Raw genomic sequence first — 23,351 nt, 5'->3', positions numbered from 1 at the left:
CCTCAGTCAGGCAGCCGGGCGAGATGGTATCTCAGGTTCCCTCCAGCTCCATCATTCAGTGACTCTATCAAGAAGAGAAAACAGATCTGAAAAGACTTTTCCCCCCAAACACTGTCAAGGTTATTATTCACACACAGAAACACAGACTCCAACAGAGAGATAACTGGTCAGAAAATAAGCTGCAATGCTGTTCTCATACTCTTTGACCCAATAATTCCACTTGTGCGAATTTATCTTAAAGAAATAATTCAGAAGGACAGAGCTATGTACACAAAGATATTTGCTTTAGCATAATTTGGTGGTAACAGCCTAGAAAATAATACAAGAAGATGCATTCGCTTGGTGGGAATATACCCCACTGAAAATGTTGATTTCAAAACATGGGGAAATGGGACTTCCCTGGTGGTCCACTGGTTAAGAATCCCCCTGCCAATGCAGCGGACACAGTGGGGGACGTGGGGGGAGCGACGGGTTTGACTCCTGGTCCAGGAAGATTCCACATGCCATGGGGCAACTAAACCCATGTGCCACAATTACTGAAGCCTACACACCCTGAAGCCCATGCTCTGTAACAAGAGAAACCAACGCAATGAGAAGCCTGTGCGCTGTAAGTAGAGAAAACCTGTGCTCAGCAACAAAGACCCAGTCTAGCCAAAAACGAATATAAATTAAAAAAAAAAAATTTTTTTAAGCTTAAAAAAAAGCACATTGGAAAATGTCTATTTCAAATATCTATTAATGAGTCACGATATAAACTTAATAGGTCTCCTGCCACTAGCTTTTCTCACTTGAACAGACTGGATTAGGAAATATTTGAGTGCATCATAGGTGATAAAAGTGTTTATCAGGGAACATTAGTTTTGGCTATATGGGTAACTGGGTTACCAGACAAAATTGGATCCCAGTCAGAGCATTTCAAAGGACATGGGTCTACAGCATACTGTATGGACAGGACTGAAAGTGAAAAGTGAAAGACAGTCGATCGAGTCCAGCTCTTTGTAATCCCAAGAACTGTAGCCTGCCAGGTTCCTCCGTCCATGAGAGTTTCCAGGTAAGGGCGCTGGAGTAGGTTGCCAATTCCTTCTCTGGGGGACCTTCCAGACCCAGGGATTGAACCCGGGTCTCCTGCATTGCAGGCAAATTCTTAACCGTTTGAGCCACCAGGGAGGTACGATAGGACTACAACATCATAAAATATAATGTCTGAGACCAAGCCCGGACCAGAATACACGGAAACGAAGACAGGAACTGCACTGAGTGGCAGGATAAAGGAAGCTGCTTTTCATTTAAGTCTTCTCTGACGTTTGTAGGCTGTCACAATAAAACAAGAAAAATAAGAACAAGACGAAAAGGATGAATAACAACAGATCATTATCAGTTCCCAAAGAGCCAAGAGGCTCAAGATGGGGCTTCGAGGTGAGGCAATGCTTCAGTATGGGTCTTGAAGGTCCATAGTGAAGAAATGACAGAATTGAAGGGATGGGAGCTGGCTTCCTCAAACAGCGCAAAGTGGTCTCTAAAAGCTTGAAGGACACAGATGACAATGTGGTGAAAAAATAGCATCTCTTGTGCTGTAAAGCGGCTTTGGGTAAGGAAGGAAAGGGATAGCTCCACCCCTGGGCGGGACATCGTTCCTTCCGGACCAATCCAGGTACTCTCTCCCCACCGCCCTCTACGCTGAGGCCACAAAGAAGGGTTGCCCCTCACAAACATGGCCGTACCAAGATGGCCACGCCCCTCAGCTAGACAGCGACCGCCGCTAGTCCCGCCTCCCGCCACCTCGGCGGCCAATGAGGGAGAAGCACGAGACTTTGCACATGCGTGGCGCCACCAGTGGGCGCGTCCAATAATGACTCCGGGAGCCCGTCGAGTAACATGACTAAAAAGAAGCGGGAGAATCTGGGCGTCGCTTTAGAGGTGAGGGGAGAAACGGGGGCTGCAGCACTTCGTGAACTTCTCCCTTTGGCGGGTGGTGGGTCGGCCGGGCTACTGGTTGGAGGAAGGAGTAAGGGGAGGAAATGAGGGCGACGTGGGTTTGGGAGAGGGACGCGAGGGTGAGACGGCCCGCTGGGGAGAATCGAAGGTTGCCAGCCCGAGGGGTCACGAGAGGTGGGAACAGAAGGTGAGGGGACTCCCAGAGGGGAAGAGACTCGCGGGTAAGGGGAGCCCCAAAGAGGGCGCGATACGGAAACTTGGAGGCCCTGAGAGGAAACGTTTAAGTGAAAGGGGGAACCCAAAAGGGGCGGGGACTCGGAAGTGAGGGGGATCCCCAAGGGGTAGAAATCTGTAGATGAGGGGACCCCCGAAGGTGAGGGTCCCCATACTATTTAATATATTACTGGTGGCCTGAGATGGGGAAGTTTTCTTCTGGGGAACTGAAGCATGGAGCTTGAAAAGTACTTTGTGGGGATCTGTAGAGGATTCTGGAATGGTGTTCTCAAAGAGCTTACAAATAACTGCATAAGGAAAGGAAAGAAAATTGACGCCTATTGAGCAAGTGCTATTTGTCACTTTATTTGCATTCCTGGTTAATCCTCACTACAAGCCTGTGAGATTTTTACAGATGGGGAAACTGAAGTTTCAAGTAGAGGCGGAGTGGAAATGGTTGAGGTGCCCAAAATCAAGCACAGGTGGTTTGCCTTCTGCTGCATCTTCTTTCTCCGGTTTTATGGTTCCCTTAGATCACCCTTTCCGCGGTTGCAGGAAATATACTGGGTACTTGTCTTCTTGAACTTACTCCCAGTTCAGTGGTTCTCAGTCTTAAGAATGCATTAAGGATCATCTGTCTTGTTAAAAATGGGGAGTTGAATTCTCCCCCATCCCAGGTAATTCAGTAGAACTTGGTTGTGTATTCTTAACAAAGTATCTGTATTTTTAACAAGCTATATCCATGCTTAATGCAGGAGGTTTTAGTACCACCACTTGAGAAATACTGGCCTACTCTGTAGGGAACAAGGTTGGTGGAATCTTCTTGCATTGGGATGGCCACAAATTTCATTCGAGTGTTTCTGTAAGATGTTGTGGAAAAACACAAACAAACTTTGGGAAGACTGGGTTCAACCCCTGAGTCAGGAAGATCCGCTGGAGAAGGAAATGATGACTCACTCCAGTATTCTTGCCTAGAGAATTCCACGGACAGAGGAGCCTGGTGGGATACAGTCCGTGGGGTCGAAAAGTGTCAGACACAACTGAGCGACTAACGCACAATAAAATCGAATCTAGATGCTAAAATGAGATGGCACTCTGAAATGGGAAGAGGCTAGACTTTATAGCCTATATTAGGACATGACAAGCTGCTGTAACAGAAATCCCAAAATTCGGGGTTTTGTTTGTTTATAAAGGATCAGATAGTAAATGTTTTCGGCTTTATGGGCCATATGGTCTCTATTGCAACTACAGTTAACCCTCATTGTTCACAGATCACGTATTGTGCATTTGTCTGCTTGCTAAAATGTGCTTGTTACCCCCTAATCAATACTTGAAACGCTTCTGTAGTAATTACCAAACTGACTCAAAGCATTGAGATTTGATTCACCTGAGGCACACATGTCCAGTTACGGTCAAACAAGGCAATAGAGGGTCTTTATTTTTCAACTCTTCTGTGAGCTCTGAACTGGTGTCCTTTTTCTGGTCTATTTAGTACCAAGTTTCTCGCATTGTTGTGCTTTTTGTTGGTGATTTTGCAGTTTAAAATGGCCCTCAAGTGTAGGGCTGGAGTGCTGTTTAGTCTTCCAGAGTGCAAGAAGGCTGAGACGTGCCTTATGGAGAAAAATGTGTGTGTTAGATTAGGTTTCTCAGTCATAGTTATAGTGCTGTTGGATGTGAGTTCAATGTTAATTAAACAACAATATATATTAAATAAGGTCTCTTTAGACACAAGCACACAGGGTTTTGTATTGATCAGCTGATAAAAATATTGTGACCAGAGGCTCTCTGGAACCTAACTTGGTTCAGTATTTGCTAATTTTTTGTTGGCAACTTTATAGAACATAACTACCAAAATAATGAGACTCAGCTATATTAAAAAATAACCAAAAACTATACTTAGCACAAAAAGCAGCCATAGGTGGTATGTAAATTAATGAGTGGTCCAATAAAACTATTTACAAAAGCAAGTCATACACCCAATAAAGCTTTGATTTACAGAAACAAGTCGTGGACCGTATTTGACTCGCAGGCCATTGTTTGCCAACTCCTGGTCTAGGGCACCAGGGCAGTAGTGGTTCTACCATATTCCTTCGGTCTTGTGGTTCTGCTGTCCCCCAGGGCCTTGTTGTCACCTCATGAAGGAAGCTAGGTTGCGCCACACTGAAGTGTTCACTGACTGGAAAGACGGAGTGGAGGAAGCACACTCAGTGTCTTCAGAATACTGGGCCCAAAGTGCCCTATCCCCACTGGCAAAGATTGCAGCTGAGATGCAAGGCCTGTAAGGGGTGGCTCGTAAATACATTCATCACCTAGGAGACCATGTGCCCAACTAGGGCTCCATTTCTGTGGAAGAAGATGTAAGTGTATTTTACTGGACAGCCTGAGTCTCCTCAGCAGACTGCGTCTCACCTCACAGGGTGGCTCTGAGGATTAAATGAGAGAGTTTGTAAAGGAGCACGTGTGGCACGCTGGATAATCAGTAAACAAGGCTTTCTTATCGGTGGCCATCCCTCCGCAGTAACTAAGTTTGGACTTTATAGTTTCCTCATTGGTGACATGAAGGACTTGAACATCACCAGGGCTTGCAGACTCAGTGGCTGTGGTCCACATACAGATCATAGATGTCTTCTGTTTGTCTGATATGGGTTTTATTTATTATATACCTTTCCTTTTTTCATATTTATTTTTACTTTCTTTGTTTTGGCTGCTTACTTGTGACAGCTGGGATCTTACTTTGGGTCTTTCTTTCGACAAGTGGCTTTGTTGTTGTTGTTGGAGCATGCAAACTCTTAGGTGCAGAGTGTGGGATCTAGTTCCCTGACCAAGGATGGAACCTGGGCCCCCTATATTGGGAGCATGGATTCTTAGCCGCTGGACCACCAGGGAAGTCCCTGATGTGAATTTTAAAAGTGTTTTGATATGGTGATGTGCCTGCCTCCTAGTGCCTTATACCAATCAGTTTTGCCCATTTTTTTATTAACCTGTCAATGTCAGTATAAGTATTTACGCTGGTCATCCTGATGATTAGGTTACTTCTGTTGGGATATTCTAAGGTTTGAGCTCTGCAACTGTGCGAGTGAGAAAAACACTTGGCTTCTGGCTGTCTCCTCACCGTGCTCCTCCTTTGCCCCCTGCAGATCTGAGTATTGAATGTGCACTGGCGTCCAGGAGCCGCAGATACTGTCCTGTTATTAAGAGTCATGTGCTCCGAGCCAGTGAAGTGGTGATTTAATCAAAAATGTTTGTTAATCTGACGAGTGCAGTAAAACCCCCACAAGTGAGTGATTTCAGCACCTGCAGACAGGCTCCACTTGCTGTAATGAAGCAATTACTGAGCAGGCAGCACTCCCCCTGAGGGCTGGCTCAGGCCAGCTGGACTGGACAGTCACCTCCCAGGACACCAAGGCATCTCTCACCCTCCCCAACCTGTGGCTCCTTTCAAAGCCTTTTTATCCAACTCATGTGCCACCTTGTGAGATCTCAGATTTGGGGAAAAACTGGCTACCAAGTTTTATTCTGAATAACAAGAGAGAATTAGAATTCAGATGAGAAATCACCAGCTCTGGTACTGATTTTCAAATTGTGTGGGAGGAAGGAAAGATTGTATTCCATCTAAACTGATAGAAGGATTCTGCCTGAGGGAAAGGTTGCATTTCAGTCTCAATGGATAGGATTTTGGCTCAGGTAAAACCTGTTTGTTTTTTAATTTCTGATAGTAATGACCTGTTATTTGGTCATTGTACTTTCCCACCACAGCTGGACCATTCACCTTAGTGTCTTTAAATGTTTCAACAGTCTTAAGTTAACAGATGTGCAGTGTCTTGGCTGACATTTAGAGAGTTGGATCTGGGGCCCAGTACAAAAATCTATCAGTTTGGAAAACTTTTAAGCTACAAGTTACAGAAAACTGACCTCAGTGACCTAAAAAAACAAGAATACACTTTTTTCCCCCATCACAAGAAATTCGGAGAGAGAGGTAGCTACTGACTTCAGTTCAAAAGGTCAGCTATGTCAGGGCTGGTGTTTCTGCATTTTCTTAGCTGTTTCCTCTATTCACAAGATAGCTGCCACAGCCCCAGTCATCATATTCAACTTTAAGTCAGGGAGAACAAGAAAAAGGAACTATAACACTCTTTGTCCTTTTTATCAGTGAAGCATAAGCTCTCTTGGGAGTCTCCCAGCTGACTTCTGGATCTTCTCATTGCTTAGATCTGGAACGTGACCATTTCTGGCTGCCCTGAGGCTGGAAAAGTATCTTTGAGCTTTTCTAACTTCTGTGGTGGCATACAAAGGATGAGGGGTTGGGAGTCAATGTTGTGTTGACCAGCTAGAGGGAATAAAAGTGAGTGGTAGTCATTTAAAATTCACTGGAATTCTTATCAGAGAGAGAGGCCAGGATCAGTGATGGTGAAAGACAGGTGGTAGGATGAGAGGAAACATTGGCCAAGGCAGGATGAGCCCCAGGAGGAGGGGATCCTGGACACTTGTGTTTGTGCACCGTCAGCCCCCGCTGTGAACTCCTTGAGGGCAGTGAGAGGCAGCAGCGCTGCGTGTGGATGAAGACTGTCTCGGTTCTGGAACAGGAACCTACCAACTTGCTAAGACAAAGGTTAGAAGCAGCCTAGTGGGCCATCAATAAATATTTACTGAATCGGCCTTGAAAAGCTAGAGGAGGCATTGAACCCTCACCTCTTGACCTCTGGGCCCAGTTGACTGGTTCGTCGGTCAGAGGTCAGGAGGCCACAGTGGAGCAGGCATCTGGGCACCGCCTTGCTGGCTGCTGCTGGGAGAAAGGCTTGAGGCCTGTGGACACAGTTCAAGGGCAACTGACCATTAAATAAGCCTCACCTGCTGCCAGGCACAAGCGACAGGTCGCCATTGGGCAGGTGATTTCTCTTGGGCAGCCTGTGTCTGGCTCCACTCCACTTGACGGGGGTCAGGAGACTAAAACCTCATTACCTAACACGGCTGGATGTCAGCGTGTGTGGAGTGGCTGTTTGCCAGCATCTTAATTAATGAATTCATAAGGCGCGGGGTGGATGCCAATTCTTAAAAAGGGCTCTGAGCCTTTCAGCGATGAAGAGGCTTTTGCTAATTTATCAAAAATTATATATTGGGGGAAAGAAGAGAAAACAAAGCTCGGGTGTTCTGGTCCAGGGACGACTGAAGGCTCCAGGCGCAGACTGACATGGATCTGCTTGTGAGCTGCTCAAAGGCCAGGGGGGTCTCAGAAGGCTTCAGAGCTCGTGAGGGCCTCAGCCCGGCCCCCAAGTTTCTGACCTGGGGCAGGGAATGACTCTCCAGAGAAATGACAAGCCCCTTAGCTCTCTGCTTTTCCTGAAACTGTTCATTGATTAAAAACTGGGTGGGTTTGCTGTCGTCTGCCCAGCCTAGCAGAGAAACTTCTGATGATTTGGGAGCCATGGTGGAGGTTTTTGTTTTCTTCCTCCACAGAAAAACATCCCTTAGGGGCTATCAGGGTAATCCGTCCTCTGGGGTTTGAGGCTGGTCCCCTGGAAAATCAGGGCCCGTGACCCTCATGTGAGTTGGCTGTGTGGCTTCAAGGCCCCAGATGGGAAGCTGGAGACCATCTGGGCTGGCAGGCTGGCTTCTCTCCCCATCGTAATAAATGTCCTGGGGCTTCCCTGACATGTGAGAATGAGTGGGTTTCCAGAAATCCAATTCGCGGACTGCTGGGGCTAGAGATGAAACATTTGACCCCACTCTTCGGGCTGTGGATTGTTAACAAGTAAGAAGAAAGGCTATGGGGAAAGAAGAGGTTTTCAGGCCCAACTAGCCCACCTTTTTCCTTCTCAGACACGTATTTGTTCTGTGTGCTTTGTCAGGGTGCTTTGGCAGCATAGGTCATTTGGGGGAGGGTGCCTCGGATGTCTGAAGCTCAGAGTTGGAAGGTAATAATTGCCTTCAGTGTGAGGACACGCTAGGCTCCCATCTCACTGTCTCCAGGCAAACAGATTTCAGTCAGGTTCTTCCCTCACAGCGAGTATCTGTTATGTGGACAGAAACCAAGCAAAGCCCTTGTACAAGATTATTCAGAGCAGAGAATCTGTTAAAGCCAGATCAACAAGCTTAGATGGGCTTCAACTGGGATGTGTAATGATTTTGTTCCACAGAACCCTTCTTTGTCATGAATGTTTTCATGAGGGATTTTGGTGAAAGAGCTTGAAGTGGTGGAAAGAGCATGAGCTCTGAAGCAGAAAAACACCGATTCAGACCCCAATTCTGCGACTTCCCAGTGCTGTGACCTAAATCTGTTTGCATAAACGTGCAGGAGTTTTCTCCTCTGTAAAAAGGGGAAGGTCCCTTTCTTGCAGAGTTGATGCAGACAGTGGGGAGCATGCGGGAAGGGAAGCTGCCCACAGACTGGCCCAGGGTGTAAGTGGAGGTTTCGCCTAAGAGCTGAAAGTGGCTACAGGCTGGTGGCTCACAGCGCTGACTCCCACCACCACCCCCTCGGGTACCGGCTGTGTGACCCTGGACAGGTTACTTCATCCCCGTGGCCCAGGTTTCCTCATCCGCAGGATGTGGACACTGACACTTCTCCTCACCGCCCAGGGTTATCGTGAGCATCCTGTGAGGGAGCCATGTGAGGCGTTTAGAGCAGTGCCTGCTCCCAGAGTGCTGGCTGCTGCCGGTATTACTGTGGGCCCTAGGCTTCCAGAGGCTGCTCTGACCGGCACGCTGCCATCCAGACACGTGTAAGGCCATGATTTGACTTGGGCTCGGGTCCCTCAGCAGCACGCTCATTGTTAGGTCTCGGTGCAGGAAGGATCTGGCCAGGCCAGTGCAGGATATGCCCCGTGACCGCTGCTTGACCCTTAACTCATTCTCAGCCCCTTGTCACTTAGAGCCCAGAAGCTCCCAAGAGCAAGGCCAGCAAGACTGGAAACGACTTCCTAAACTGGAAAGCACAGTGGCTTGCCTGGCAGCGCCAAGCCCCAAGTGTGCCTCTGCCCTTTTCCAGAAGAAAGTCTGGCCCTAGACAGTGGCTTCTTAGGAAGTGGGCGGGGGCCACCTCCTGGGCTGTCAGGATGTTTCTGGGAGCACCATTCAGCACCTTCAGTAGGAGAGTCTTCAGTGGGAGAGCCACAGCCTACAGCTCGTGCTTGTTGGCAGACCTGGAAATGGCTGCCCGCAGGCTTGGCCTGACCAGGATGCTGAGTGCTTATCTTTCCCTGCCCCGAAAGGGGCCACTTCAGTACCAGGAGGCTCCACACTCCTGAAAAGATGCCCCCTGGGGATTCTGGGAGAATTTTACAGTTTCTCTTAACACAGTGGTTTTATGGTATATAGGACCCCAGGGAGATTTCCCTAAAGCTGTGAGGATAGGGTGTTATTCCCCAAGTCAGGCGGCAGAGGTAGTTTTGCTTAATACTGAACTGCCTGCAGGGAGCCCAGAGCTGCTTCTGACGGAGAGGCCCTGGCCCCAGTGCCGGCCAGCAGGGGCAGTGGCCTCACTTGGCTGGGGCCGGGGCCTCTTCTGACCTTAGCGTCAGTCTGCCTTCAGAACCCCGAGATCTGCTGCAGGAAACACCCCCGCCTCGGGGGAGAATCCTTGGTCTTACAGTTCTCACTGAGCCTGATCCTCTGCCCACTGCCCAGCCTCCAATCCCCCAGCCCAAGCTTAGGTGAGAAGGGCGGCAGTTCCCATTCTGACTGTGGAGGAATCCCTCGTGGGCCTTTCTGGTTAAAATATTGAGTTGGCCAGAAAATTCGTTCAGATCTTTTCATACGATGGTACAGAAAACCCTGAGCAAACTTTTTGGCCAACACAATATAGACTTTCTGGCTCCCGTCTCCAGGACCTCCCCCGGGGCCCTCAGCTCCCCACTCCTTGAGAGAGGCTCCCTGCCTTTCTCCTCCTCCCTTCTTCCCCACCACGGCTCAGACTGGCCGTCTCCATGGGCAGGTTTTAGCCACTGCTGGTCTTGGGGTCGAGAGCAGACTTTACTCTCAGGACAGGCTGCCTGTTCACCACCTGTTTCCCAGCCCCCTGAGCTGCTTGCACGCAAGCTTACAGAACACCTAGCGGGTGCTTGGCTCTGTGTGGCGTGCCAGAAGGCAGACAGTGGTGCGGAGCTCACACCACGGCCTTACTGATCCCTCGGGCCCCTGTGCAGCCGTGCTTCGCCTACTGACTGAGACACACTGTTCTGTTCCCCTGTAGTAAAACAGACACTTGGTCTTCTGAGTATAAATGTAATGCGTGGACACTTCTCTCATCCGTGTTACTGCCGCCAGGGGCATCCACTCTCTACTCCCACACAACCTGAATGAGGGCCTGCCTCAGTGCCCACCCTAGCTGTTACTGTACCTGTGAGAGATACAGCCAGCAGACCGCTCCAGGGAAGTCCTACAACTGAACCAGTGGGGCAGCCACGCTCCTCCTGCCGAATGCCTACTCTCTAGCCTGTTGGGCAGGAGTCTCGGGAGCCTCCCTGGCCTCCAGAGTGTTATCTTCCCTTCCCGTCAGAGTTGGTCAGATCTCTGATGGAGCCTCTTTCTACCTGAAGTCCTGGGCTTTGCATTCCTGTTCCCAGTTTAGCTGAGCACCCGGCCCCAGAAAGCCGCGGCTTCAGGGAACCTGGGCGCCAGCTGCCAGCCCCCACCTGCTGTTCCGCATCTTCTCAGATGCCCGCTGGGGCTCAGACCATACTTGAGTCTGTTCTGACTCTAGCCGCTGCCCTTGGCCTCTTGACCTCTGCTTCCACCAGGCCCAACCTTTACAACATGGCACTGGCTCCAGACCACCCCAGGTTCATCCCAGGGCAGGGTCATAAAGTCCCCAGTGTGCCGCGTCCCAAGCCGGCTGGGGAGGCTGGTCTGGAGGCATGACTGTTCTGATGATCGACCCTGTAGGCCCTGCTGACCCTCCATGGACAGGACGGCCGTACCTGAGCCGAGGGGCTCCCCTCATGCTGCTACCAGCCAGTGACCAACGGGGAGTTCGCTCTATTTCACACCCCCGTTTCTTGCTCCTCTTACTCTTGCCACAAATTAACTCAATTTTCTTTTTATTCCCTAAAGATCTAGTTGAAAACCATTCTCTAATAATGATAGCAAACACTTGTTAAACCTTCACTGTGTGTGTGAGGCACTGTTCTAATATTAATACCTTACATGTATTGCTTTGTATCATTTCCACAACTCTTGGAAATAGGAAACATTATTACCTTTGTTTTACACTCGAGTAAACTGAGGCATAGAATTAAGGAAGTCACCTAGACACACAGCAGGTGACTGGCGGGCTAAGTCACCAGATTACAGCCCATACTCCCTGTTACCACACTTCTCAGAAACTACAGCTTCAGGCCTCTGGGCACTTGGTCTTCCAACTGCTTGCCCAGCTCTGACCCTTATGCTTCCAGAATCTTCTTGACATTTGTCTCCTTATTCTGGTCCTAACCCATGTTTTCTCTCCTGGTCCTGGCTGTCCTGTCCTCTGTTGCCTTCAGCCTGGTGGCAGAGAGGAGGCTGATCGAAGACTATAGATTTGTTTGGGGGAATCTGCGAAGTGTGTTCCCTATGTGCTTGTCATTGTTGACTGAAAAGCCAACTAGAGGCTTATTTTAGGACTGCTTCCTGGGTGCTCACCCATATTTCAGGTTCCATCTTGCTGGGCTAGCTCTGCTCTGTGGCCATCACTCCCTGACCCCAGTCACAACTTAAAAAGATGCATCTTGACCTTTCCTCCCTGCCTGATCAGCAGCCAGTAGGTCACCAGAAAATTTATTTTTGCCTCTACTTACTGGGTCTTTGTTGCAGTGAGCAAGGGCTACTCTTTGTTTCGATGTGCCGGCTTCTTATTGCGGTGGCTTAGTTGCCCCATGTCACGTGGAATCTTCCCAGACCAGGGATCGAACACATGTCCCTGCATTGGCAGACAGATTCTTAATCACTGGACCACTAGGGAAGTCCCTAGGTCACTAGAACTTTTGCACCCATTATTATGGCTGCTTGAGAACCGGCTTCTGCTTCAGCAAGTGCTGCAGGGTGTTGGACTGCGGGGGGCCACCTTCTGAGGATGGGTCTGTGGCCTGCTGAAGAGTGTCCCGACAGTCCAGACTGCCCTCACTCTGCCCACGGCAGACAGCTGGGTTTAAAGGATTTGATGTTTAGAAGGGAATCAGAGAGCGCTGCAGCAGGCCATAAATATTCATGGAGGGAAGTTAGAACTTGAGTCCCTAAAACCTTGATTTGTGTTAGTCTGTTTATGTTCATTAAAAAGTGGTAAGTGAAAGTGGGGTATTCATGGAACTGCAGATAAATTGGGCTCGTTCAGATAAAGGCCTCCAGCTGCCAGTTCCACAGGCCCTGCCTGGAGCGTGACAGCAGACTGGCATGCCCACTTGCAGTTTGCCAACCTCAATTTAAAGATTTTACTTAGCATGATGAGTTCCTGGCCCCCGGTAGCCTTGTAGAGGTGTTTAGGGATGGAAAGCCCCGAAATTCCTCCACAGAATGACATGCAAACCAGGGCCTGGCCAAAGGGTGGCAGGGAGAAATGTAACCTAGAAGTAATACTTGCATGGGGTGGTCCACAAAGTATATAATCCACGTGCATGTACCACCGCTTCTCCTAGCTTCTCTCCGCTTCTGTGGGCATGAGGGGAGAGTTTCAGACGCCATGTGCTAAATGAGGCCTAGCCCCACTCATTCCTCCATGGCTACAAACACGGACTGCAGTAGCCCATGCCTTATAGTGGCCACAGAGAGGGGACAGATGGCCACCACGCCTTCTAGGGCAGGCGCTATAGTCAGGCTTCCTTAGAGGCCAGCATCACACACGTAAGTGGAGTGGGTTGATCTAGGCAAGACGTGACCCTGGGTTGCAGATTTGTATCATCTACCCAGGGGGCTCCCGGAGTTTGGCAAGATGAGGTTTGGACTCCCACAGCTGGATGACATAATATGCACTTGGCTTCATGAGAGAAGGATTGGCTAATCTGCCCAGGGAAGGAGGCAACACCTCTCCAGCCAAGGGCCGCAGAAAAGGCCTCATGGAGGAGAGAGCGCAGCAAGAATTAAGCTTTGTGTGGGGCCCAGCATAGAATTTGGTGCCTTGATTTTGCTTTCTGCACCAGGAAATGGAAACCACAAGTCTCAGGGCCTGAGGGGCAGCTGTGTGTGTCGGGGGTGCTGCTGTGAAGTGCAGGCCTCGCAGTGGCCTGTCACCTGTTCCTCCTGGCTCCATCTCCACTAACCTTCACATCCACTAACCTTCACATCAGGCTGTTTCCGTTCCCTGAGCCTGGCTCCCTGGCGCTGGTGTCCCTACAGCACAGGTTCAGGGCGGCCTTTGGCCTCCCCAGGCACAGGCCCCATCTCCTGGCTAGGGCTGTTCCAGGACAGCCCTCCCTTTGGAACCCACTAGCAGGAAATGACGCAATTAACCAAGCAGTTAATGACGCAGTTAACTCAAGGCTCTGCAGTGGCTCCCGCCCACAACGCCCTGCTTCCAGAGCTGGAGTCGGTGGCAGCGGGGCCTGCAGGGAAGGGGGTAGGTGGTGTGTGATTTGGGCTGAGCGTTGGGACAAGGGAAAGAGGCTGACCCAGAAGGACCGGGGTGGGTGCGGGCCAGGAGGGGCTGAAGGCCCAGTCTTCAAGGGAAACTCTGACACTGTCCCCAGAACACCAGGGATGCTGGGATTGGTCTGCGCAGTCATTGATTTCCGTCTGTACAGGGGCCACTCCAGAAAGGGCTGGAGCAGAGCTGGCTGAGACCTTCAAGGAGAGGGGCGTTCTACCCTGACTTCTCAGTAAAGTCCTCCCATCTGGGGGACCCATTCTCCCATTTGTGAAATCGACGTGGTTACTTGCTGTCCCTCCCAGGGTTGTGGTGAGAGTGAGGTCATACGGAAGATCGAGCATGAGCTGGACCCAGGGCACTGTTCAGTCAGCTGCTGTGAGGGACACAGGGCCCCTGAATTCCCACCCACTGCAGTCTGGGCTCCACCAGCAGGGCAGAGGCGCAAGAAGCAACAGGCCCAGACCCAAAGAGGTGTGGCTGACAAGACACCTGGAGACAGATGGACACAGGTGAACTCTGAAAGCCAAACGCGTGACACCAGGACTGTGGACGACCCAATCTAGTATTTCATAAAGCATCTCCCCGTAATTCAGATGATTTCCCCAAGAACACATCTCTGAAACTAGAATCAAAATAAATGGGAGAACTGGCACCTTTGGCATGTAGTCTTTCAGGAGCTTAGCTATTTTACCGCACACGTCACAGCTACCTTGATGCCGGTCAATGCTTTTGCACAAAAGCCAAGTCAGAAACTTTTGATCTGTACTTTCAATAATTTTTATTGAATCTCATGGGAAAATGTGTATTATTACAACTTGGGTTACTTTAAAATGAAGTGTGCCAATGTGAAGAAATGCCTCTGCTTTTTGGCCCCTAGATGTCTAATCGCGCATGGAGTGCTTTGGAAAGGCAGAGGCTGCCCGTATCACCTCATTCATTCTAGGCACCGCCCGTGTAGCAGAACCTGCCACATTCAGGGCTCTGGTTCCTGCTGTGGGGCCCAACTGGGGACACAGCTGACTGAAGGGCTGCTCCTGTCTGCCCCATCCCGTGTGGCCCGGTGGGTCAGGGCAGCTCGGAGACCCTGAGCAACACTCACAGCTGTCTCCAGCCAGGCAGAGGCTGTACCACGTGGACGTAGAGGACAGCAAAGCATGGACTCGGGGTGTGGATGCTGTCCTAAGACTCCGAGAGACTCCGTCCTCCTCATCCCAGGATCCCAGCTGTCTTGAAAACTGGAAGACTCTGCCACCCATCTCTATCTGCTAGGTGTGCTGTGTTTTTCAGATTGATGGGCTGGAGAAGAAGCTGTCACAATGTCGGAGAGATCTGGAGGTGGTGAACTCCAGGCTCTGTGGGGCGGAGCTGAGCTCAGAGGCCAGGTGATGCCCCTCCCCACGGCCCCCACCCTTTCGTATCTGTCCCTGGGTCCTGACCTTCACATTCCACCCCTCCCCTCCCCCTGCCTCCAGAGACCTGGGCCCTTGTTCCTCTTGTCCATCCTGCCATGGCGCGCCTGCTGCTCCTTAGGTGGGAAAAGCGCTTGAGCTGTTTTGACCTTCCCCCCTCACAGGAGGTCTCTGGAGAAGGAGAAAAGCAGCCTGATGAACAAAGCCTCCAACTATGGTAAGAAAGCTCCTTCCCATTGCCAGCCCCCCCTTCCCCCAGTCCCAGGATCAGCAATGGGCAGACAGCCTGGGGAGCCCACAAAGTGATGGGGGTCAAGGGTGCACTTCAGGAGGGGGCCAGCCCTCAGGACCCCACTGAAGGCCCAGCAGCCTAGGAGAGGAGCAGGGTTGCTCTTCTGTTCCAAGGGAGATGGAGAGGCCAGAGGGTCTGTTCTCTCCCTAGGATGGAGGGGGTGGCTGTAGCCGGGTTGAGATCCCTCTCACTCTCCTGCCTTGGGAAGCCTGTTCTGGCCCTCTCCTTGCAGACCTCCGTTCCCTCCCAGGAAAACCTTGCAATGGGAAAGATGGTAGTAGGGTCTTTGGGGCCCAGGAGGGACAATGAACCTCCCACATGGGTGCTGTGAAGGGCTGCTGTGGGTGGAGCAATGCTGCCACCTTCTGGGGAGCCCACACCCGGCTCAGAGCTGGAGGGTGGCCGCTGTCCCCCACCACCCCACTGTCGCCCTGCCCAGTGGCCTGGGAGGTAAAGGGTCTGCAGAGGCTCCTCGGGCTCTGTTCTAGTCACCCTGGGGGGCCAGACCTGGCCCAGAGTCAGCCCTAGAATAGTTATACGGCGGGGGAATTTGAATCGGCACTATAAGCACAGTGCGTGTCACATACCCCTGCCTGGGTCCTGTCTGGCCTGCCCAAGGCTGGTTTGCACATGTCCCCACTCCCTCACACAGGGAGAAATGAGACCTCAGTTTGCCCCTCAAAGCTGGTGGTTTTCACACAAAATTGTAGCATTTATCACTCAGTTTAGCCCTCAGAGTACCAACCACCTCTGTGTCATGAATGGACACAGCGTGGCTGTGGAACAGCTGGGCTGGCGTCCTCCTGAGGCAGCCTGACCACCCCGTGAGCACAGACGGCCTCCTCTCACCATCACTAGTTCCTGCTTAGCTGGGCATCCAGCAGGGGGCAGACTGAAGCACTGCTTGTGTGGCCCTACTTTGTGCCTGCTCCCTAAGGAAGGCCCAGCTGCCCTCAGTCTCTGCTTGACCGGATGAGACGCCCCGGAGGGAAGGGCGCCACGGGGCCACTCAGGGACGAGCTGGAGGACCCTTCTGGGGAGGCCACGCCACCACCTCGCTGGGCTTTCACGTGTAGCCCTTTTGTTGACTCTCCCACACATGCTGTCTTCAGCTGCATTTGGAGAGAAACGGTTGAGCCACATTGGGGGTTGGGGCTTTTTTGGGCCCAGCACCTATAGCCAGAAGGTTGTGAGGATCTGTGCAGATCGAGGACACCTGTCCACCACCCCTTTCCTCCCAGAGAAGGAGCTAAAGTTGCTTCGGCAGGAGAACCGCAAGAACATGCTGCTGTCTGTGGCCATCTTCCTCCTGCTGACGGTCATCTACGCCTACTGGGCCCTGTGAGGCTGCGATTTCTCCGGTCAACCCTGGCTTCCCCTCAGCTCCGTGACCATAGCCAAGCAGGCCCTTGAGCCTCGAGAGGACCAAGGTACAAGGGCTGTTTCTCCCTGACCCAGACATTGGAGCAGGGCTTCCTGCTGGCCTGGCCCCTCTCGCCTCCCATTCCCGCTGTGGGGCTTGGGGCTCCAGAAGGACTTTGTGCTGGCTTGGCCCAGGAGAAAGGCAATAAAGAACCTGTGTGCCGAGAAAATGTCATGACCCAGTGGCAGTGGGGTGGCATTCAGGATTCAAGGGAGGAGAGGGGCTGTGAAGGTGAGCTCCCACGCCAGGTGGGGAATAAGGCGGTGACAAAGCACCTGCTCAGGCAGAGCTGCAGTGGGAGCCACATCGAGAGCTCGGGCTGCTGGGTGGAGGCCGACCTGACACCACTTGTCCCTGTGCCCCCCAGATGCGGTCTGGCACCCCAGTTGGTGCCTGCCTGTGATCACAGCAGCAGAAGTGCAGCCTGTGTGCTGAAGGGCAACCTGGGGACTCGTGCTTGTGTGGTGGTCCCCCTGGAGGGCAGTTAACCCATTCTCTTCAAGAGGCAGCAGGCCTGGGGAGGCATTGCAGGGCCAGTGGGCAGCCGGGGCCACGCTCACGACCGGACAGGCTCCCGGTGAGGGGCCAGGAAACCTGGCGGAGTTTGCAGGAGGGGCAAACGCAGACCACCTGGCCCCTGCTCACAGCCTCTCCTCCAGCACAGGCGCGGGAGGCTGGAGCAAGGCCAAGTAGGGCAAGCAGAAGGATGCAGGGGCTTGGGAGCCGAGATCACACCAATTAAGTCAGAAAAGCTGGGAAAGGCATTGCCTGGGTGCTCGGGCCATGGAACGTGAAGGAAGGACCCAAGCAGTGTGTAGGCAGAAGGCTCTAGGGGAGGACCTGCCGGCGGGGAGGACCGCTGGAGAAATGCGCCTAGAGCACAGTGGGAGAGGCGCCCGCGGCCTCCAGTGCAGACGCGGAGCTCCCTCCCCGTCTAGTGGCACTAATTGGTCTGACGCCTGTTATTTTAGTCACACAGACTGATCCCGGGTTGTCACGGTGCCACTGGGAGTAGCTGAGTGATTCACGTGAGGGGCAGGGGCCTCCTGGGCTGTGGGGTCTCTCATTCTCCAACCCCTGCTTCTCACAGGAGCCACAGCATTTTCTGACTCTTCCTTGGGCCCCTCTTTGGCAGCCAGCAGCAGCCCCGGGAGCCCTGAGCTCGGACACGGCGCTAATTAAACCAACCCTCTCTCCTCCCCTCTTCCCTGAGGAGAGCTTCCTCCCCTTCACCTCCCAGCCCAAGACCACAAAGCACAGAGGACACACAGCAGCAGCCCCAGCACAGAACCACACAGGCGTTAAAAATATGTCTGTCTTTAATGATCCAAGGTTCTGCAAGACACACTGATACCCAGAATTGGGTGGAAATACAGCATCTCAGCGGTGCTGCTGACGACCGGGGGGAGGGGCTGAATGCAGGCTGGAGACCCCTGAGGTGGAGTCAATTCCAATCTCATGGGATGCCTCCGTGCCCTCTATCTCCATGGAAACCAGTCTAGTACTGGGATGGGGCCCTAGGGAGCCCCTGTGAGCATCTCCGAGAGGTATTTCCCATTAAAAACAACCACAGGTTCCCTCCCCCACCCAAAGCGACTGCCCAGCTTCCCCCTCTGCCTGCCAAGATAGAGGACGTGGAGTGACCACATAAGGACAAACAAAAGCAACTGTGCCTCCTGTTGGGGAAGAAAACAAAGGAGGGGGGAGGGTGGCAAGGTGTCTGGGGCAACCAGGAGTGCCATGATCGCCAGAGGACTGGGTGCCACCCAACCCTGGAGGACCCTGTTACAGGGGGCCACCACTGATGGCCACAGAAAACACAGCTCTTCAAGGCTGCTTCCTCCCCTTCTAGAGCTACCCAAGGTTTACACTGAGAGGGCTGGGGCACAGAAAGGCTCCACAATCCCAGGAAGCAGTCACACCCACTCCCAGACATGCCACCTGCACCCTATGTAGTATCAGACGGGGTCCACATGCTTCCCTTCCCAGCCTGCAGGATGGTCAGAGGTGTAGGCTGCGAAGAGCTCCAGGGAAGGGGAGGAGGCAGTCTTCTCCAACTTGGCATCAAAACAGAACAAGTTCAAGGAAACAAAACTTTGATTTATATAGCAGCTGCTCCGGCCAGCTTACAACAGTGGGCCTCTTCCCTCTCGGAGTTTGCCCAATAAAAAGTTGGGCAAGGCAGGGGCACGAGCGCCCTCGGGCAATGCACAGAACTCAGAAAAGTGAGTGTGCGCTACAAGTGAGAATGGCAGAGCCCTGCTGCCCCGACATGTCCGCTGCTGGCCCCAGGTGCCCTGGGCCCTGACCTCAACCTGCTGCAGGAGCTGACGGAGCCCTGTCCTGGCAGAGGAGACAGTTCCCAGGCAGCGCTCCAGGGAGGAAAGTTCAGAGTGTCCCACAGAAGGAACATATGTCCTCTAAAGGCTCCAACTGAGCTCTTCAGAGGAGCTGGAGGGGCCACCGCCCTCAAGGCCGGGCTCTGGACGACAGGGCGCTGGGCAGGGTGGGCGTGCCCCAGGCCCTCAGGCGCTGTGCGTCTGGATGAAGGAGAGGACGTCCTCCTTGGACAGCTTGTCTGGGTCCTGGGGCTTCTGGGATTCGTGCACACGGATGCCATCCCCCCACTCCCAGAAGAGCCGGCCATAGTAGCAGATGCTGGGGGGAGAGGGGAAGTCAGAGGCCGCACCCAGGAGAACAGGGCCAAGAGATCCCCGCCTACCTGGCACCTGTGACGGGAACGATTCCCTCTGGCAGCCAAAACATACCCTGTAACCCCACTCCTCCTGCCTTCCAGAATCCGCTTTTCCAACAACACAGCTGCTGCTGCTATCGGCATCCTACTGGATCCTCTCATTACTGATACTCCTGGCTTATCTGTCTCTGCTGCTCTAACTGAACAGCATTAGTGTGGTGACAATAATTACGGGCCCATTAGGGCTACTGCTACTGTTGAAACCTATGACCAAGAGTCTGGCAAACAGACACTGGGTCTGAGAGCAAGGCTGTGGGCCTCGCCACGTTCCTACACCCAGGACACCTACCCAACTTTCACAGCCAGTCCTGACATCACCCGCCTCTCCCTGAGCTCACCGCCCAGTCCCAGACACACCCTGCAGAAACCACCATCCCGCCCACAGGGGAGGCCCCTGCCTGGGCAGCAGTAGGTCTCAGGGCGCAGGTGTGCCCCAAGAGCTGGCATCCTGGTAGGAGTTCCCGGGGCTGCTGAGGGGGCAGGCCTGGAGGAGGCCTACTTACTGAAATGGAGCAATGGCATCTGGAGGGAGGTCAAAGGTAGAGTTCTTGGTTTTCTTGTTGTAGAAGAACTTCCTCTTGAAGCTTTTGCTGAATCCCATGGTCCATGGCTCTGATGGGAGGAAGGGGACAAAGGCTCAGAAAGGACACACAAGACCCTTGAGGGATGGGTCAGGCCTTCCTCCCTGGTTCCTCCATGCCCCTCCCCCAGACAGCAGAGAACAGCCTGGGAGGACACAGCCCTCAGCATCAGCCCAGAGGGGCTCCTGGAGGACGGTCTAAGATGACTACTACTCAGCAGCCCCACCTCCCACCAGGGCTAGTGGAGGGAACAGGGTTCTATCAGCCAGAGGGAAGAAGACTCGAGAGGAGATACAAATGGCCAGGTCTGTCTTTCTGGATCTGCCACTGCCCATGAGGAAGGCCCTTCTCCTGCCATAAGGACACCCTATGTACAAGCTGGGCCCCACTCTCCAGCCCCAGCCCAGCCCCCAGGACCACCAAAGACACAAAAGCTCAGGGAAGACAGTCCCCCTCAACATAAGCCTGGCTCTGCCCACCTCAGTAGGAAGCCCTGCGCTCTGGCCCTGGCGGGGTGTGGGCCAGTCGCCCTGGCTGAGGGAGGGGGTCAGGGAGGGGCTTATCACCCACCATTCACCGTCCTGACGATGTAGAGGCCAGTGGGCACGAAGTGCCGGTCATCCCGCCCTGTGTAGCTGAGCTTTGGTGTGCCGCTGGAGCCCTTAATGATCTTCATTTCTAACCTTGATTTTCCCACGCAGGCGTGCAAACAGGAAGAGTGTGTGTGTGTGAGAGAGAGAGAGAGAGAGTCAGTCCTGACGCTGATCTCTGACTAATGTCAAAACCAGCCAACCACTTACTTGCCTCTTGGCTCAACATAAGAGAGACTGAGGCAGAGACTTGAGTTGCTCCAGGTCACACAGTGGGGTGCTGGGTTTAGAACTCAGCATCTGAACTCCCAACTGAGCAGTGGAGGCAGGGGAATGGCACACGCCTCTGCTATGTTGCTGCTGTTTGCGAGGCGTCAGGGTGACACCAGCTGGGGTGAGATCTGAAACCCCAAGTGCCACGAGGCCTTCAGCTCACCAGCCATGGTCTCAGCGTGGCCACTAAAGAGTTAATTGAGGAGCAGTGAGACCAGGTCTGGCTCCAGTGGCCCCAGCGGGCACACCCAGGAAGAGCCCCCCAGATCCAAGCACCCTGCACAACGGCTGAGAACATGAGGAAGCACTGAGACCCTCCAACCCCCAGGCTCAACCCCTCTCAGCACCAGGGGCTTGGATTTACAGTGTTTCAGGCAGCTTGTGCTCTGCCTCTCGTGGGGACACTCGTAACTGTTACAGCATCAATGAGCCCGTATTTCTGCCTGACTCGCACCCACCCTGCTCCCCTCTGGCTGCCGGGCAGCCATGCAGACAAAGGAGGGGGGTTAGAGGAGCCGCGGGGCCGCTCAGCACTGCGCCCCCAACCCATCTCTACAGAAAAGCAGAGGAGGAGCCCTGGACGCTGCCACATGCCCCACCCCAACTCCTCAAATCCTGAGCTCCCTGGCTGAGCCACTCACCTAACAAAAATCTTCTCCATCTCCTCCAGCCGGTACACCTCCTTCACCCTGTGGAGAGAGGTGCAGAGATGATGAGGGCTTCCTGGGACACCTGTCTGGGCAACAGGGGGAGGCAGGAGGCTGCGCCTGCAGGCCCAGCACCACCAAGGCCACCAAGAACAAGGACCCCAGCCTGGCACTGCCTCCACAGACAAGCTCTAGGGTTCACAGCTGCCAAGCACCCTGGAGCCTGACCCACGGCAACTGGGGAGCAGAGCCACGGCTGAGGAGGACAGGAGGGAGGGAGAGGAAGGTCTGGAGGCGATGTCCCTGTCAGTGTTACAGCCTCACGTGCCCAGCACCAGAGGCCAGGACACTAAGGGCCAGGCTCTTGTCCAGGTCCGTCTGCATGGATTTTAGGCCTTCCGGTAGCAGACTTCCAAATCGTCCTAACAGGCCTATTTCCATGACGGGCGAGGAGACCACTCAGGCAGCCCCCCGGCCCTGGGGGCCGCCAAGCACGCCTTTGGAGCCACTACTGGGTAAGGTGCCCAGAGACTGAGCAACCAGACCACACACAACAGAGGCAGGGTCCCTGAAGCAGCTTCTCAGTGCCTGGCGGACAGGACCTTTTCAAGCACGGGAAGAAATCACTTTTTTAGGCTTTCAGAAGACTTCTATAAAGTGCATTCTTACTACTGGATTTAATTCTAAGTAAATCTGTATTAAAAATAATAATGAAAATTATTTTTTCAGTCTCTAGACACATGAAGCCCCAAAGATAATAACATCAGACCTCAGCCCAGACTGGAAAAGTCTGTTCTCCATCTATCTGCTGACTGTTCTTATCCTCCTTGCCTCCCACAGGGTCTGGACCTTTCATATCACCTCACATGGCAACAAACCGTGGCCTTCTTTCCATGCACCAAGGATCCCATTACTTCAAACCACCCTTCTCTTTATCATGTTCAAAAACTCCCATTCCCTCGGCACCCTTTTCTTACCTGAAACAAATGAAAAGGCCAGGATGGATATGCTAATGATACCCAAGCACGGATGTGTGGCTCACAGGTGCGTTAGTGCCCTCAGAAGCGCGTGCATCTGAAATGAGGGCACCTGAACCCTGAGGATGAGTCTCTCCGCTGGAGGCTGGCCCGCTGTGACAGGTGGGACGGGGAGATACTCTGGGGCAAGCAGGCACCTCTCCAGGACCCTCAAGCACATCACTCATCAGGGCGGTCTGACCTCTCACGCTGGCCTGGCCTGGCCTCCACTGAGCCCTCTCTCACCTCACAGGACGGGGGCAGGCACTAACCAGAAAGAAGCAATGGGGAAGGCGGATATGGGGGGAGAGGTGATACGCTCACCTGATGGGATTCATGTCAGGCCGACTGGGCTTAGAAACAGCTTTCACAAATTTCTCAGCAAGCTGAATCCTACAATCCAACGGAGTCTCTCAGAGGCAAGTAAGGGTACCTCTACCAGGACCCCCACCCCCAGAGCATCTTCATGGCACCAGTGGGAGGACACTCCTGAATCTGCAGCAAAGCTGCTCTAAGAGGCGGCACCCACGTCCCCCTGGAGGCCCCCTCCTGCCCTGTGGTCAGTCACCTCCAGCAGAACTTCAAGGGTCATCTTTATCGTAAACGTCTGCTCCTTCACCCCAAACCACTGATCCCACAATGCACCCACTCAGATAAGCCAGCTCA

General features: G+C 52.9%; 2 protein-coding genes across 2 annotated transcripts in view; one reads left to right on the top strand and one right to left on the bottom strand.

Annotated features, from left to right (window-relative positions):
• Window positions 1-1,845: 1,845 nt before the first annotated feature.
• Window positions 1,846-16,992, top strand: CCDC167 (coiled-coil domain containing 167). Its single transcript, XM_004018791.6, has 4 exons — window positions 1,846-1,917; window positions 14,987-15,081; window positions 15,273-15,325; window positions 16,642-16,992. The coding sequence occupies exons 1-4, from the start codon at window positions 1,876-1,878 to the stop codon at window positions 16,743-16,745; spliced, it is 294 nt and encodes a 97-aa protein (XP_004018840.1). The 5' UTR covers window positions 1,846-1,875; the 3' UTR covers window positions 16,746-16,992.
• A 1,132-nt stretch (window positions 16,993-18,124) lies between these two features.
• The window catches only part of CMTR1 (cap methyltransferase 1), a 53,662-nt gene continuing 48,435 nt past the window's right edge, over window positions 18,125-23,351 (bottom strand). The window contains exons 20-24 of the mRNA XM_015102687.4: window positions 23,010-23,078; window positions 21,664-21,711; window positions 20,730-20,842; window positions 20,082-20,190; window positions 18,125-19,481 (exon numbers count right to left, since the gene is read on the bottom strand). Of these exons, the coding sequence (XP_014958173.1) occupies window positions 19,349-19,481; window positions 20,082-20,190; window positions 20,730-20,842; window positions 21,664-21,711; window positions 23,010-23,078 (472 nt within the window). The 3' untranslated portion in view covers window positions 18,125-19,348. The remainder of the gene's footprint in view (window positions 19,482-20,081; window positions 20,191-20,729; window positions 20,843-21,663; window positions 21,712-23,009; window positions 23,079-23,351) is intronic.

The sequence above is a fragment of the Ovis aries genome, chromosome 20, assembly GCF_016772045.2.
Source record: "Ovis aries strain OAR_USU_Benz2616 breed Rambouillet chromosome 20, ARS-UI_Ramb_v3.0, whole genome shotgun sequence".
NCBI classification, from domain to species: domain Eukaryota; kingdom Metazoa; phylum Chordata; class Mammalia; order Artiodactyla; family Bovidae; genus Ovis; species Ovis aries.
Note: the sequence above shows the minus strand (reverse complement) of the source record. Positions and strands in the feature narration are given on the sequence as shown.

Excerpts from the sequence above, each read along its gene's own strand:
- CCDC167 (XM_004018791.6), top strand. The coding sequence starts at position 1,876 with ATGACTAAAAAGAAGCGGGAGAATCTGGGCGTCGCTTTAGAG. Across the intron at positions 1,918-14,986 it reads ATCTGGGCGTCGCTTTAGAG|ATTGATGGGCTGGAGAAGAA; the intron begins GTGAGGGGAGAA and ends TGTGTTTTTCAG. Across the intron at positions 15,082-15,272 it reads GAGCTGAGCTCAGAGGCCAG|GAGGTCTCTGGAGAAGGAGA; the intron begins GTGATGCCCCTC and ends CCCCCCTCACAG.